Source organism: Hippopotamus amphibius, chromosome 8 (assembly GCF_030028045.1).
Source record: "Hippopotamus amphibius kiboko isolate mHipAmp2 chromosome 8, mHipAmp2.hap2, whole genome shotgun sequence".
NCBI lineage: Eukaryota > Metazoa > Chordata > Mammalia > Artiodactyla > Hippopotamidae > Hippopotamus > Hippopotamus amphibius.
Window position 1 is genome coordinate 71,666,150 of NC_080193.1, and position 17,494 is coordinate 71,683,643.

At 42.3% G+C, this 17,494-nt stretch overlaps 1 protein-coding gene across 5 annotated transcripts in view; it reads right to left on the minus strand.

Moving 5' to 3' along the window:
* The window catches only part of UBE2F (ubiquitin conjugating enzyme E2 F (putative)), a 90,904-nt gene that overhangs the window by 15,270 nt on the left and 58,140 nt on the right, over positions 1-17,494 (minus strand). For all 5 annotated transcript variants that reach the window (XM_057745961.1, XM_057745963.1, XM_057745958.1 and 2 more), the window contains one exon: positions 5,417-5,484. In XM_057745961.1, coding sequence (XP_057601944.1) covers positions 5,417-5,484 — 68 coding nt within the window. The remainder of the gene's footprint in view (positions 1-5,416; positions 5,485-17,494) is intronic.

Here is a 17,494-nt window from a genome sequence, read left to right on the forward strand (position 1 = left end):
TTAATTGACATGAGAACACATACTCTCATGATATGATGATATACTGTATTATACTACAATGTTAAAAAAAACCCAAGTTGCCAAGCTCTGTGTAGCATGATCCCACCCGTATGTATGATTACATATTGTGCATAACATACATCAAAAAGTTAACAGTGATCATCTCTGGGTGAAGAGATAACAGGTGATTAATATTCTATTTTTGCACAGTGGTATTTTCTCAATTTTCCACAAAGTATAAATTACGTAAAAAGAAGAGGGGTGAGTGGGTGTTCAGGTGTTACTTGTGGTACCTCTGGTTCTCCTCCTCCTGGAAACGAGGCAGGACAGCCCTTCCTGACCCCTTTCAGTGCTGGTCATGGTCACGTTACTTGATTTGGTTACATCACATAACCTTACTTCCAGGAGGAGAGAAAAGCCACATTCCTGTCTCCTGCTTCAGCACACAGTTTCCTCCGACCACTGACAGTGAAATGCCATGGGGGCCGCCTGAGGCCTGGGGACACCACCACCAAGCTGCCACCTGCACTTAGGCCTCCTCCTCCTCTCGGCGTCCCCATCACCCTGGGGAATCAGTTTCTGTGTCTGTGTCCAGAGACTGAGCTTCTTCGAAGGCCACTCGACTCTCATCTACAGCCAATGGTGTCTGACACAGAACCCAATGCATTCTAGGAGCTCATTAAATGTCGCTCAATCATTTCAGCTTATTGCTAGGACTGAGAGAGGCAGCTGGAGACCGTGAGATAAAGTTCAGGGACAAAAGGACAAAGACCCAAAGGAAATATCTGCATTTTAGCTGCTGGGTTAGAGTGTGGGGGTGATACCACATAGGTGTTTTCTTTCTTTTCTAAAAAAGTTTATTCAAAAACAATGATCTACTTTACTGATTAAAAGGTTTTCACTCACAATCTTAATAACTGACCTTAATTACGAGAACTATGTGTTCAGGGTTAAAAAAAAAGTCCTTATGAAGTACAGAAATCATGTAAATTATGGCATTAAAACAAATGAATTCTGAGAAAGCTCCAAAAAGCCTTTTCAGGCTGACTTCCTAAAAACTGGCTGTCTTTCCTCATCCAAATGAAACACGAATTCCTTAAAGTCTGCTCTCATAACCTCTACCCCAAACAACTGTAACCTATGTATCTTCATATGCTGGTTTTATTTTCAACACCATAAATTTGTTGGGGGCAGAGAGCATGCCAACCACTGGACAAATGTGTGACACATGCCTGGTGTGGCAGCACCTGCCCAGCACCGAAAATACAGTGAGATTAAGACACCTGCAGACTCTTCCTTCAGAGAGTAGATGGTCTAGTGAAGAAAGATGCGGAGGAGAATTATATAGATAAAGATTAACTACAAAAAAGGTGAACAGAGAGATAGGATCAAGATGGCGAAGTAGAAGGACATGCGCTCACTCCCTCTTGCAAGAGCACCAGAATTACAACTAACTGCTGAACAATCATCGATAGAAAGACACTGGAACTCACCGAAAAAGACACCCCACATCCAGAGACAAAGGAGAAGCCGCAATGACATGGTAGGAGGGGTGCAATCACGTTAAAATCAAATCCCATAAATGCTGGGTGGGTGACTCACAAGCTGGAGAACAGTTATACCACAGAAGTCCACCCGCTAAAGTGAGGGTTCTGAGCCCCATGTCAGGCTTCCCAACCTGGGAGTCCAGCAATGGGAGAGGGAATCCCCAGAGAATCAGACTTTGAAAGCCAGCGGGATTTGACTGCAGGACCTCCACAGGACTGCGGGAAACAGAGACCACTCTTGGAGGGCACACAAAAAATAGTGTGCTCACCAGACCCAGGGGGAAGGAGCAGTGACCCCATAGGAGACTGAACCAGACCTACCTGCTGGTGTTGGAGGGTTGCCTGCAGAGGTAGGGGGCAGCTGTGGCTCACCGAGGAGACAGGGGCACTGGCAGCAGGGGTTCTGGGAAGTGCTCACTGGCGAGAGCCCTCCCAGAGTCTGCCATTAGCCCCACCAAAGAGCTTGTAAGCTCCAGTGCTAGGTAGCCTCAGGCCAAAAAACCAACAAGATGGGCACACAGCCCCACCCATTCGCAGACAAGCAGATTAAAGTCTTACTGTGCACCACCCACCCAGCCCTACCCACCACCAGGCCCTCCCATCAGGAAGCAAACACAAGCCTCCTAGATAGTTTCCTCCACAAGAGGGCAGACAGCAGTATCAAGCAGTAGCAGCAGTATTTCGTCTTGCAGAACTGAAAACCACAGCCACAGAAAGAGAGAGAAAATGAAAAAGCAGAGAACTTTGTACCAGATGAAGGGACAGGATAAAACCCCAGAAAAACAACTAAATGAAGAGGAGATAGGCACTATTCTGGAAAAAGAATTCAGAATAATGATGGGGAAGATGATCCAGGACTTTGAAAAAAGACTGGATGCAAAGATGGAAAAGTTTACCAAAGACCTAGAAGAAGTAAAGAGCAAACAAACAGAGATATGCAACACAATCACTGAAATGAAAAATACACTGGAAGGAACAATAGCAGATTAACTGAGGCAGAAGGGCGAATAAGTGACCTGGAAGACAGAATGGTGATAATCACTGAGGCAGAAAAAAATAAACAGAATGAAAAGAATTGAAGACAGCCTAAGAGACCTCTGGGACAATGTTAAACACACCAACATTCGCATTATAAGGGCCCCAGAAGGAGAAGAGAGAGAGAAAGAACCCGAGAAAATATTGCAAAAGATTATAGCTGAAAACTTCCTTAACATGGGAAAGGAAATAGCTACCCAAGTCCAGGAAGCAAAGAGAGTCCCGGGCAGGATAAACCCAAGGAGAAACACGCCAAGACATATAGTAGTCAAACTGACAAAAATTAAAGACAGAAGTTATTAAAAGCAAAAAGGGAAAAACGACAAATAACATACAAGGGAACTCCCATCAGGTTAACAGCTGATTTCTCAGCAGAAACTCTGCAAGCCAGAAGGGAGTGGCACGATATATTTAAAGTAATGAAAGGGAAGAACCTACAACCAAGAATACTCTACCCAGCGAGGATCTCATTCAGATTGGATGGAGAAATCAAAAGCTTTACAGATAAGCAACAGCTAAGAGAATTCAGCACCACCAAACCAGCCTTACAACAAATGCTAAAGGAACTTCTCTAAGTGGGAAACATAAGAGTAGAAAAGGACCTACAAAAACATAAACAAAACAATTAAGAAAATGGTAATAGGAACATACATATCAATAATTACCTTGAATGTAAATGGACTAAATGCACCAACCAAAAGACACAGACTGGCTGAATGGATACAAAAACAAGACCCATATACATGCTGTCTACAAGAGACCCACTTCAGACCTAGGGACACATACAGACTGAAAGTGAGGAGATGGAAAAAGATATCCCATGCAAATGAAAATCAAAAGAAAGCTGAGTAGCAATACTCATATCAGATAAAACAGACTTTAAAATAAAAAATGTTAATAAAAAACAAACAAAAAAATAAAATAAAATAAAATAAAAAATGTTACAAGAGACAAGAGAGGACATTACATAAAGATCAAGGGATCTGTCCAAGAAGAGGAGATAACAATTATAAATATATATGCACCCAATACAGGAGCACCTCAATACATAAAGCAAATGCTAACAACTATGAAAGAAGAAAATGCAAGGCAGAAATAGAGAGACAGATGTAGAGAACAAACATATAGACACCAAGTGGGGAACGTGGGGACGGTTGGGGGGGAATGAACTGGGAGACTGAGATGCCAAATTTTACACTCTAAGTATATGCTGTTTATTGTCTGTTAACTGTATCTCAATAAAAGTTCTTAAAAAGTTGCCCTTCTACACCCTGCCGTGAGCTTGTGACACTCACCAGCCTGCTGGTGAGGCAGCTGTGCCACCTTTGCCTGGATGAGAGCAGAGAGAGCATGCAGAGAGGCCCTTACGGCAGCTGGGTGGGGTCTGGATACACCCCAGAGGGCCTGGACTCTCAGTGCTTCCTGGCTAGAAAAAACAGGTTTTCTTCACCATTAAACAGGACTGGCCCATCATTTAGAAAATTTCCAAAGGAGACAGAAACTAAAATATAAAAATGTAAGATCTTCATATACCACCATTTAATACAGGAAGAGTGTCTTTGAGGCTCAGTGGTTTTCTATCCTCTGTTTATTTCATTGCCTACTTCTGTGTTTCTTAAAGAAGTCACACAGGGATCAGACAGTATGACAAACATTTTCTCACTACAAAATGGCCACTATTTTACCATCAGATTTTTCTTTCCTACTCCACATGCCTTGGGAAGGTTAAGAAACATCAGGGGGAAATAGATGTATATAAAATCAGTAGTGCTGGCCACGTGCCAACCCCGGCAGCTCAGAGGCCGAGGCCCGCACGCCTTGAGGGGCGCACCACACCCTCTCTAGTGTCTCCACCCAGGGGCGTGTGGAATTGTTCAGAACCTTCAATGATCTCTCACCGCTGAAGGGTCCAACAAAACCCCAAATCTGAGTTTTCTCACTTCTCCACTATTCCCCAACCCCAATTCTTCATTCAAGTCAACCTGGTCAACTTGACCTGTAAAAAGGTTGCCAGTTCTCATTTCCATACCCACTGACACAGCTGCAGAGATGCCCTCATCACCTAGAATACCTGTCCCACTTGTGCAAGAGCCAAGCCTACTCAGGACGGCTCCAATTCTAGCTCTGCTCAGAAGCTGAACTGGCCCCGACCACCTTCCCATAGCAAGCCTCTCTCTTCCTTCTCCAAATTTCTCTAGTTTCCTATTGTTGATCAATTATCACTGCTACTTACCACTTTTATCATTTTATGATAACTTTCTACACTTTCTCTCGCCTTCCTAATTGGTCAGCACATTCCTTAAAAGCAAAGGCAGATGTGTCAGCACTTGGCACAGTTATTACTGGGAGGGTCCAACATGTAGCAAGGGCTGTAAATCACTCACAGTTTAAAACTACAGGCCATTGTTCTTTTTCCAAAATTCTAAAATACATGTTTTATACCCTTCTGGAACTTTAGTGTTATAACATAAACAAAACTATAGTTTTAAGTAAAATGCTCTTTTCTCCAGTGCCAGAATTTAACAAATAAGATTTGCATGAAATACACAGGCAGCTCCCTGCAGCGGTGCAGCCTCGAGACAGAGATTCTGACCTAGGCAGAGCTGTCCCCCAGCACACTGTCTGGTACACAGCACTCGCAAATATTTGTTGAGAAGATGAACCTCTCCACTGAAATTCTAAATACTGCTGATGAGGGACACTAACCACAGAAACAGCGGCCATTCTGTGCTCAGCCCAAGCGCTGGGTGGCTGCACATGGACACAGCGTGGGGCACTGCTGGCTCGGGACAGCCCCGCACGCGAGGGGCAGCGGCTTGGCGCAGGCTACTCACCACCATGTTGTACGCGTCTGGAACTTCAGTTTCAAACTGAAACTTTCCGCCCTGGTAGTAACCCTCATCTATCAAAAAACACAAAACAAAACAAAAAAATCCTTTAAATTAAAAAAAAAAAAGGAAACAAAAGGCAAACACTATGTTAGGGTATGGCAAATACAGAAAATTAAGAGTTTACAAAGAGGACTGCAGGGCTCCTTGGTCATCTCGCCAAGCTCGGCCCCGATCTGATGATTAGGAATCATCCCCACACTGACGGGGGCCTGCCTGCCCTCCTCCTCACTGGCCGTGCACCCTCGGGGAAGGGGAGGCATCTTCTGGGAGACTGGCTCCCTCTCCTCCCTCTGTCCCCTCCCAGAGCAGCCCAGCTCTCACCTTGTCCACCCACCGTGCCCCACAGACCCCAGCACCTCCCCTCAGCACATCTCATGACAGGTAACCAGCCTGCTTCAGCACCTGGAAATCTGCTGCTGGTTTCCCCATGAGAAGTCAGTTCCAAGGGGCAGGCGGGCTTGTGGTGACTGCTTTTCTCGTGGCTTCCAGTCATTCAGTAAACATGTACTGAGCAGGGACCCTCTGCCAGGCACTGCTCTGGACTCCGGGGACACAGCAGTGAACCAGAAACACAAAATCTGCTGTCTGAGCGACTGTGCCCGGTCAGCAGTCATGGGCTGGCTGGCTAAGTGCTCCGTACAGCCCTCAGGACAGAACAGGCCCTCTGCAAAGGGGCTGGTGGGTACACAGAAGGATGTGCAGGGCTGAAGCAGCACTGCCAAGTGGCCCCCCAGGTCTGCAAAGCCCACAGCTCAGCCCCAACTCCCTTGACTGTGCCACCCGCCTCTCCTCTCCTGGAGTCAGCCTGTGGGAAGCTTGGCTGAGCTAAGTGCTGCTGGTGTTGCTGCCAACAGAGGGCAATCCAGCACCAATCCCCCAACCGCCCCCACCCCAGTTAAATTACTCTAGACTTCCCAACCTGACAAAATTAACACCATCTTTAAAATGAAGGTTCAACTCCCTCTTTCCCCTTCCGGTGGCTAGTGTCCGTGAGTGCTCTATTTTAAGTAAAACGAACCTGCCCACCAGTGCTCGTGAGGTCAAGGAGTCATGCCCACTGCCCTTCCCTGCCTCCCCTTTCACGGCCTTTCTCCCGCCTACTGCTCATCGACCTTCCTGCTATGATGCACTGCACCAAGGTGTGATGCACCGGTCACAGTAAAGCTCCTTGAATTGAGGCATTATGCAGGGTTGTGCTTTTCCTGATCTTACACCCATTTCTGTTAAGGACAAAGCATGGCATTAAAGATACAATGTCGCAGTTCTTGCTGGAATGTCTTGAATTCAGACATACTGTGGAGCCTGATGGCAGGGATGATGAAATTTCATTGAGTGACTTTGATCCCGAGACTACTATAAGAGAATGCGTCGCCCCGTGAGAAGCAAGCAAAGAGAGTGCCAGAAAGTGACAGGCACATGCCTTCTCCATGTGGTGACCAGCTCCATGCCTCACCTCTCCACTAGGAATTAAACTGGGAAGTGAGAGGGCTGTTGGAGGCACATCTTAAATTTTTTAAAAGAGTAAGACTTCACAAAGAGAGAGTGGTTTGACAGAACTGGCTCTGCCTACTGATGCGTATGGCAGATATTTCTGATGACTGAATGAGCTAACTGTGCAGCCACGAGCTTTTGTAAAGCCTAAGTTCTTAATATACTGGTAAGTGTTTGATGAAATTAACATCAATTTTCTCAATGCTTTCTGAATATTTCAGGTAAAATGAGAGGCTGTCAAGTGAAAAATGACATGTACGACTAGTGATCAGCTGGAAGGTCTTAGGAAAGTGGTTTTGGTGCATACCTCGGAAAATGCGACACAAAAGGACTCTAGTGACTGGGTTTGTAAAGCCATTTCCAACCAGGTGGTTTCCAGCTCTGCTTTCAACAAAACAGAAGAAGGAATCTTCGTCACTAATCTAGCAGTCAGCTGAAAGACCGGTAAAATAACTTATGTGAATTTTTTCTAATTTTTTATTTTTGGCTGCATTGGGTCTTTCTTGCCGTGCACGCCTTCTGTAGCTGTGGTGAGTGGGGGCTACTCTTCATTGTGGTGCATAGGCCTCTCATTTTGGTGGCTTCTCTTGCTGCAGAGCACGGGCTCTCGGTGTGCGGGTTTCAGTAGCTGCAACATGCAGGCTCAGTAGTTGTGGCACACAGGCTTAGCTGCTCTGTGGCATGTGGGATCTTCCCGGACCAGGGCTCGAACCCACGTCCCCTGCATTGGCAAGCAGATTCTTAACCACTGCACCACCAGGGAAGTCCCCTTTATGTGAATTTTGGCCCCTAACTTTGAGGTCCAGGGACACAATGACATAGTGACAACAAACACCTTCTGTGCCCGACTGCTTATTTATACGGACAAGCGGGTCTCAGTGTCCACACCTACAGAGACAAAAGGAAGGAAGAAAACTGATACTGACCCCTTCTTTCTAGCATTAAGTAATACTGTTCACAAACACATCAACTAAATCAGAGAAAAATGCAAACAACCTTGTCATTCTCAGATACCTTTGAGATGAAATGCTCTCTTGTTTAATAACCATCAAAGCTTACAACATATTGTTTAAAGTCACTATTTATCCAAAAACACCTGATGAGCTGGTATGTGTCTGGCACTAATCTAGGCACAGGTGACACATCAGCAAGAGATCTTCCTATCCTCAGGAAGCTTACATTCTAGTGGAGGGAGACAAAATAAATACATAAATCATATAACAGAAAGTGAAAAAGAGCTAAGGGGCTAGGAGGTGCGAGGAGCTGCAATTTTAAATAGGGTAGCCTGAGAGTGAAGGCCTGAAAAAGGAGAGTATCCGGGTGAAGAACACTCCAGGCAGGGAAGCGTGGCGAGACCACGAGAGGGCCTGATGCGTTCAGGGGACATGCAGAAGCCAGAAAGGTAGGCAGGGGAAGGAGGCACTGAGGGCAGCAGACCGGGCCTCACAGGTCACTGTTAGGGGCACTGGCTTTTATTCAGAGTGAGGGAGGGAGCCAAAGAGGGGTCTGAGCAGAGGATGGGCAGGACCACAGCAACAGTCCAGGTGAGAGATTATGCTGGTTAGGACCAGGGTGGGAGTGGCTGAAGCAGAGATACTGTGATGGCAGCAACACCAGGATTTGCTGACAGATTAGGAGTGGTGTGGGAAGACAGGAGCCGAAGTGCTGGGATCTTTGACCCTGCAATGGAAAAGGGCAGAACTGTCTCCTCGAAGATAAAGACTGCAGAGGGCACAGGTGCACCAAGTTCAACATCGGATTTGAGATTAACTTGTGAATTCATGTCAACATCCAAGTGGAGACATTGACTGGCAGCCAACAGATCTTTCTGGAGTGTGGGGGAGAGGCTGGGGCTGCATGAGAGGTTTGGGAGCTGTGTACAGAAGCATTCACATTTCATGAGCTGGAGAGGTCCCCAGAGACCTGACTACTAGGTCCAAGGACAGGACAAACTTTGAGGTATCCCCTACTTAGAGGGGTCAGGACATGGGACAGGAGAGGCAGTAGCGGCAACAGAGGAAAACCAGAAGCTGGTACGAACAGCAACTGTAACAATCATCCAAAAGAAAATGCTCAACACCCAGGAGTCTTAGGGTTATAGGAACTTCTCAAATAATTAAATAGGAATATATAGTTACAAAAGAGTATGGCATGCTAGCACTAACTGATGAATTCAGTAAAGTAGCAGGATACAAAATTAATGCACAGAAATCTCTTGCATTCCTATACACTAACAACGAAAAAGCAGAGAGAGAAATTAAGGAAACTCTCCCACTTACCACTGCAACAAAAAGAATAAAATACCTAGGAATAAACCTGCCTAAGGAGGCAAAACACCTGTATGCAGAAAACTATAAGACACTGATGAAAGAAATCAAAGACAATACAGATGGAGGGACACACCATGTTCTTGGATTGGAAGAATCAACATTGTGAAAATGACTGTACTATCCAAAGCGATTTACAGATTCAACACAATCCCTATCAAATTATCAACGGCATTTTTCACAGAACTAGAACAAGAAATCTTACGATTTGTATGGAAACACAAAAGACCCCAAAGAGCCAAAGCAATCTTGAGAAGGAAAGATGGAGTTGGTGGAATTAGGCTTCCTGACTTCAAACTATACTACAAGGCTACAGTGATCAAGACAGTATGGTACTGGCACAAAAACAGAAAGAAAGATCAATGAAACAGAGTAGAGAACCCAGAAGTAAACCCACACACATATGGGCACCTTATCTTTGACAAAGGAGGCAAGAATATACAATGGAAAAAAGACAGCCTCTTCAATGAGTGGTGCTGGGAAAATTGGACAGCAACATGTAAAAGAATGAAATTAGAACACTTCCTAACACCACACACAAAAATAAACTCAAAATGAATTAAAGACCTAAATGTAAGGCCAGACACTATAAAACTCCTAGAGGAAAACATAGGCAGAACACTCCATGACATACATCAAACCAAGATCCTTTGTGACCCACCTCCTAGAATCATGGAAATAAAATTAAAAATAAACAAATAGGACCTAATGAAACTTAAAAGCTTTGGCACAGCAAAAGAAACCATAAACAATGCAAGAAGACAACCCTCAGAATGGGAGAAAATATTTGCCAATGAAGCAACGGACAAAGGATTAATCTCCAAAATATACAAGCAGCTCATGCAGCTTAACACCAAAAAAGCAAATAACCCAATCCACAAATGGGTGGAAGACCTAAATAGACATTTCTCCAAAGAAGACATTCAGATGGCTAACAAATACATAAAAAGATGCTCAACATCACTAATCATCAGAGAAATGCAAGTCAAAGCCACAATGAGGTATCACCTCACACTGGTCAGAATGGCCATCAACAAAAAATCTAGAAACGGGCTTCCTAAGTGACGCAATGGTTAAGAATCCGCCTGCCAATGCAGGAGACATGGGTTCAATCCCTGCTCCAAGAAGATCCCACATGCCACGGAGCAACTAAGCCCGTGCACCACAACTATTCAGCCTGCGCTTTAGAGCCCATGAGCCACAACTATTGAGCCCATGGGCTGCAACTACTACTGAAGCCCATGTGTCTAGAGTCCATGCTCCACAACAAGAGAAGCCACGGCAATGAGGAGCCCACGCACCACAACGAAGAGTAGCCCCTACTCACTGCAACTAATGAAAGCCCGCACACAGCAAAAAAACCCCAAGACAGCCAATAAAATAAATAAATAAATTAATTAATTAAAAAATCTAGAAACAATAAATGCTGGAGAAGGTGTGGAGAAAAGGGAATCCTCTGCACTGTTGGTGAGAATGTAAGTTGGTATAGTGACTATGGAAAACAGTTTGGAGATTCCTTAAAAGGCTAAAAATGGAACTACCACATGACCAGCAATCCCACTACTGGGCATATACCCAGAGAAAACCATAATTCAAAAAGAAACATGTACTGTAATGTTTACTGCAGCACTATTTACAATAGCCAGGACATGGAAGCAACCTAAATGCCCATCAACAAATGAATGGATAAAGAAGATGTGGCATATATATACAATAGAATATTACTCGGCCATAAAAAGGAATGAAATGGAGCTATATGTAATGAGATGGATAGACCTACAGTCTGTCATACAGAGTGAAGTAAGCCAGAAAGAGAAAAACAAATACTGTATGCTAACTCATATATATGGAATCAAAAAAAAAAAAAAAAAGGTACTGAAGAACCCAGTGACAGGGCAAGAATAAGGATGTAGATGCAGAGAATGGACTGGAGGACACGGGGTCAGGGCGGTGGGGGGCGAAGGGGAAGCTGGGACAAAGTGAGAGAGTAGCACAGACATATATACTACCAACTGTAAAATAGATAGCTAGTGGGAAGTTGCTGTACAACAAAGGGAGATCAAGTCGATGATGGGTGATGCCTTAGACGGCCGGGACAGGGAGGGTGGGGGGTAGTCACGGGAGGGAGGGGATATGGGTATAAATACAGCTGATTCACTTTGGTGTACCTCATAAGCTGGTACAAGAGTGTAAAGCAATTATATTCCAATAAAGAGCTTAAAAAAAAAAAAGGAGGTGAAAGATTTAAAAAAAAAAAAAAGAATATGGCAGGGTGAAAAAATCCTTATAGGCAGAGGAATGTTTACATTAGGATAAAATTCTATGAGACAAGTAAAGTAAAAATATGAGTGCAAGGAGAAAAAGCAGCAATGAACATTTTCCTACCATTAAAGTAGAGCTTGTTCATATTCTTTTTTTAATGCATGATGGTGGGTGTATTCATGGTATTTAGATTCTACTGGAAATATTTTAAAGAGTAATATAATACTTTCCCCTTTAAATGTCAATATTTACAGTGCACTGGAAGTTACGCTGTATGCAAATTTTAAACTTAAAGGCAGGAAAAACACAATCCCTGCCAAGAGATGCTTGTAGATCAGGGGTTGGCAAACTCTGAAAAGGGCCAAGCGTTACGTTCTTAGAGCTTTCAGCTACAGGTCTCTGTCACGTACTGTTTCATTTTATTTTGTTTTGTTTTTAATACCCCCTTAAAAACACAGAAACCATTCTCAGCTAGAGGGCTGCACAACAACTGGCCCAGGGCGGGCTTTGGCTCACAGGCCTGATTTGGCCACACCCATGTGAAAATACAGGAGAACAAAACTGTGGCACTAAGCTGCATGACTCTTTGAGCACCCATGTAGTGGGCTCATTTAAGAGGGAGAAAGGTGTGGGCTGAGCTAGTCAAAGAGGGGGAAGGGGGGTGGGGGTAGAGAAGACCTGAAAACAAGCACCACCACCGGCATGGTAACAAGTAACAAGCACACTGACACATGGAGCACAGACTACGTGTGGTCACTCGAGGATCCGCTCGCCCACCCGGTCCCCCACAATCCATGGGACAGGCATGACACTGCTGCTTTAAAGGAGCCACTGAGACACATGGATTGAGTACCCACTGCAGCCCTACAGCTGGCGGGAGGCAGGGATGCTTCATATCAGGCTGTGTCACTGGGACCTGGGGATGAGCAGGGCAGGGGAAAGGCGCTGGGAGCAGAGGAGAAGGCAGGACGGAAAGGAGTGGTTACGTAGGCTGGCAGGCAGACGTGCAGTAGGAGCCAGGCCAGAATGCAGCTGCAGACACACCGAGTCAGCTGTGAGAAAGGTCCTGAGATTCAGAGGAAGCCATGAACATGAGGAAAGAAATGGAAAAGATTTTTAAAATGTAGTAAACAAAATATCAATAACTAAAAAACATAATATTCGAAACTAACGCTTCACTGGATGAGTCTCACAGTTAACCAAACGCTGCAGGGAATTTCCTGGTGGTCCAGTGGTTAGGACTCCAAGCCCTCTCTGCCAAGGGCCCGGGTTCAGTCCCTGCTCATGGAACTAAGATCCCACAAGCCAAGCAGCATGGTCAAAACCAAAACAAACACACAAAATGCTGCAGAAATAGAAACAATCCACAATGAAGTATAGAGAGAAAAGTGAATAAAACCTTGTGACCCAATGGAGGTCAGTTTACATAGGTAAGAGATATTAACATTAACATTCATATATATATAACTGGAGTCCTATAAAGGGGTTATAGATAAAATATTTAAAGAAATGTTCGTCAGTTATTTCTAAATTTGATGAAAACTGTAACTCACAGATCCAAAAAGGTCAACAAACCCCAAGTGAGATAAACAGAAAGAAAACCACATCAAAGCACATCATAATAAAACTGCAACAGAGACACTCTTAAAAGCAGTCAGAGAATAAAATGCACATCACATAAAGTGAAACAAAGAATCACCACTAACTTCTTATAGGAAAAAAGTCAAAACACAGTAGAATGATATCCTTAAAACGCTAAAATTGTCAACTTAAGAATTCAATATTCAGCAAAGCTGGCAGAATTCATCATCAGCAAATCCGCACTACAAAAAACCCAAGGATGCTCTTCAAGCAAAAGGAAAATAACTGATGGGAACTCAGATCTACAAAAAGGAATGAAGGTTGTTAGGTGGTAAATATGTTGATAAACATATAAAGAAAATGTAATTATTTAAAACAAAAATAATAACAATTTATTGTGGGTTATAACAAATGTAAAATAAATGATGGGACTTCCTAGGTGGCTCAGTGGTTAAGAACCTGCCTGCCAATGCAGGGGACATGGGTTCAAGCCCTGCTCCAGGAAGATTCTACATGCCACGGAGCAACTAAGCCCGTGAGCCACAACTACTGAGCCTGTGCTCTAGAGTCCGTGAGCCACAACTATTGAGCCCATGTGCCACAATTATTGAGCCCATGTGCCGCAACTATTGAAGCCCACGCGCCTAGGGCCTGTGCTCCACAAGAGAAGCCACTACAATGAGGAGCCTGCATACCACAATGAAGAGTAGCCCCCGCTCGCAGCAACTAGAGAAAGCCCAAGTGCAGCAATGAAGGCCCAACACAGCCAATAAATAAATCAATTTATTAAAAAAATAAAGTAAATGAGACTATAAAATAAAGGTTTGGATGGAGAAATGGAAATATACTATTACCTGTCTAGTTCCACCTTAAGAACTAGAAAAGAAGAGCAAATTAAACTGAAAACAAGCAAATATGAGCAGAAAACAAACAAAATATTAGAGGAAAATCAATGAAACCAAAAACTGGTTTCTTGCAGAGACCAAAAAAATTAATAACTTCCAGCTAATTTGATCAAGAAAATAGAAAACAAATTTTCAATGGCAGGAATTAAAGAGGGGATATCAACACAGACTACAGAACTTAAAAGGGTCAGAAGATATTAAGAGCAACCTTCTACCAATAAATCTGAAAATGTAGATGGTATGAACAAATTCTTTGAAAGACACAAATCACCAAAGTTCACTCAAAAATAAGAAATCCAAGCAACCTATATCTAGTAAAGAAATTATATCCATACAGTAAACTCTTACCACAAAAACAAAACAACAAAATGCTAGACCTAGGTGGCTTTACTGGTGAATTCTACCATTTAATAAAGAATTAATAGTAATTCTACATAAAACTCTTCCAGGAAACAGAAAGGACCACTTCCCCATTCATTCCAGGAAGAGTAAGGAGGGGAGGGGAGGGAAAGAAACTAGAGCCTTATCTTGCACCATATGCAAAAATTAACTCAAAATGGTTCACAGATCTAACTTTAGAACCTAAAAAGCTATAAAACTACTTAAAACAAACAAACAAAAAAAAACTTTGCACTTGTTAGACAAAGATTTCTTAGGACACAAAAAACACTGTATTAATTTTGCATTATTGTTGTAATAAATTACCACAAACTCAGCAGCTTAAGCAATCAAATCTTATCTTTTGTAGGTCCGAAGTCTAAAGCTGGGGGTGAGGAAAGGAAAGTGACTACAAAGGGGCTCAACTTTCGAGCTGATGGAAGCATTCTATGTGTGTCTTGATTGTGCTGGCAGTTACACAACTGTATGTGTCTGTCAAATGCAGAGAACGGTATACCTAAGAACGGTGAATTCACTGTAAATTATACCTCACTAAACACGATTTTTAATAAAGATAAAGGTAAAGCCTGCTACATAAAAGGCACTATCAGGTGGTATAGAAAAATGAAAGAGTGCCGGCAATTTTTACAATGCCAAAAAGCTTAACATTTAAACAGTGTCATTTTTAACATTTTATATACATGTTTTTACTGGTGACCATCAGACTATACATTTAACTGTGGTAATGAATGGCTTTTAAAACAGTACGTCAGACACTTAATTTCACACCCACTCCTAGAAGCCTGAGCATCCCAAGAGAGAATGTGCCCCAGAGTTTTACGTGCGAGGCAGAAACCAATGTAAGAACAGTGTATATCAGACAACATGTCACCTACTTAGCTGTAAGCAAAGACATATGACATCAACAGATTTCTTGGAAGGAGCAAGGAAAAAAGCAGTGAATGTTTCCCTAATAAAAGTTAGCTGATGCTAAGGCAGATAACTGACTGACTGAAGAGCAAATACCACATGTCTATTATATATGAAAGAAGAATTGCCAGCTGTATTTCCAAGATTATCTGAAAAAGACTTCACCAGGAAAAAGTCTGCTCCTCTTCAAATTTACCTCCTGGTAATGGTCATCTCCATATAAAGCTAAAAACCAAACTAGAAAGAACCAGGCATGAGAGTACACATTCTATGTGTCTGAAACCTTGACGTGTTAACAGTAAACTACACATAAACTACTACGAGACTAGGGCAGTGGTCAAGCCAAAGACTCGCTTCAGTGCTTTGATCCATTTCCATATCTTTTATTTTTTTTAATTATTATTTTATAATGTATTCAGTTTTATTATGAACCAGGTTCAGGTTTTTTTTTTTCCTTTTAGACGCACAGCACTGCATGTGGGATATTAGTTCCTTGACCAGGAATCAAATTCGTGTCCCCTGCAGCAGAAGCGTGGACTGCCAGGCAAGTCCCATTTCCATATCTTTTAACATGTCCATGATTATTTAAATGTTCCAAAATGTTCATGTGTGGAACAAAACCTGTGTTTCAGGCTTACTAATAACCATATTTATTTGCTCAGAAATCGCGATCTTACTTTATTTCACATTTAGAAATTTTTCCTTCTATAATTTCAATGCTCTGAAACAAAGCTATGAATAACTAAGGACCAAACACAATGGGGATAACAGACAAAACGATTTCAATTTCAGGCCTCACTGTAAGGTGCACTTTTATTATCACACTCATCAGCTAGGGAGTTTTCATCAATTAAATATTCAAATTAAGAAAACGGCTAATCTAATAATCAACACATTTAAAAACATATCTAGGTGAATATACATATAAATATACAAGATTTACAATGTAGCTATAGAATTTCCTAATCAGAATTTTTAATATATGTAACAATCATAAAAAGGATGGTATTAACCATAAAAAAAAACTCCTACATATCTAATAAAGAACTTATACCCAGGTATATAAACCTTACAACTCAATAATAAGCAATCCAGTTTTTAAATTGGTAAAATATTTGAATATACACTTGAACAAAGAAGATATACAGAGAGCAAACAAGCTCAGGAAAAGATGGGCAACATCTTTAGTTAACAGGGAAATGCAAATTAAAGTCACAATGAGATACACACCTATCAGAATGGCTAAAATTCAGCAAAAAGACTGATTATACTGGCTGTTGGCAAGAATGTAGGGTAACTGGAATTCTCATTCATTGCTAGCAGAAATGCAAAACAGTACTTTCATTTTGGAAAACAGCACGGCAGTGTTTTATACAGTTAAATTTGCTCTTATCACATGACCTAGTAATTGCACTGCCAGGATAAATAAAAACACTGGCAAATGAAGACCTGCACATAAATGTTTACTGTAGCTTTATGCACAATGGCCCAAAAGTACAAACAACACAAAGGTTCATCAATAACCTGGTATAAATAAACTGGTATACACCCATAGAACAGAATACAGCCCATCAATAAAAAGATACAAAATACAACATAGGTGAAACTCAAAAGCATTATGCTGACTAAAGTAACTTATACCTCAATCCACATTGCTTTAAAAACATTTTTTAAATCAATCTAAGTTTGCACCTTAGGAAGGTAGAAAAGAAAAGCAAATTAAACCCAAAGTATAGAAAGGAAATAGGAAAAGAGCAGAAATCAATAAAATGGATCAACAATTGAGAAAAACAAAAGCTTGCTCTTTGCAAAAGATCAACTGGATAAACCTCAAGCTAACATGATCAAGGAAAAAAAGATCCAAATAAACCAACATCAGGAATAAGAACAGGGACATCAGTACAGATCCCACAGGCATCAGCAGACAAATAAGAAAACACTCCAACAACTCTGGATGGTATGAGAACGCTAAGGGCAGTCTTACTCTTAACAGCCAAAAGCTGGAAAGAATTCAAATGCCCATCAATAGCAAAATAATTACATCATATTCACACAACAAATGCTACCCACAACAACACATATGAATTTAAAAACGTGTTACATGAAAGAAGCCAGAGATTAAGAACACATAATAGGACTCCATTTAT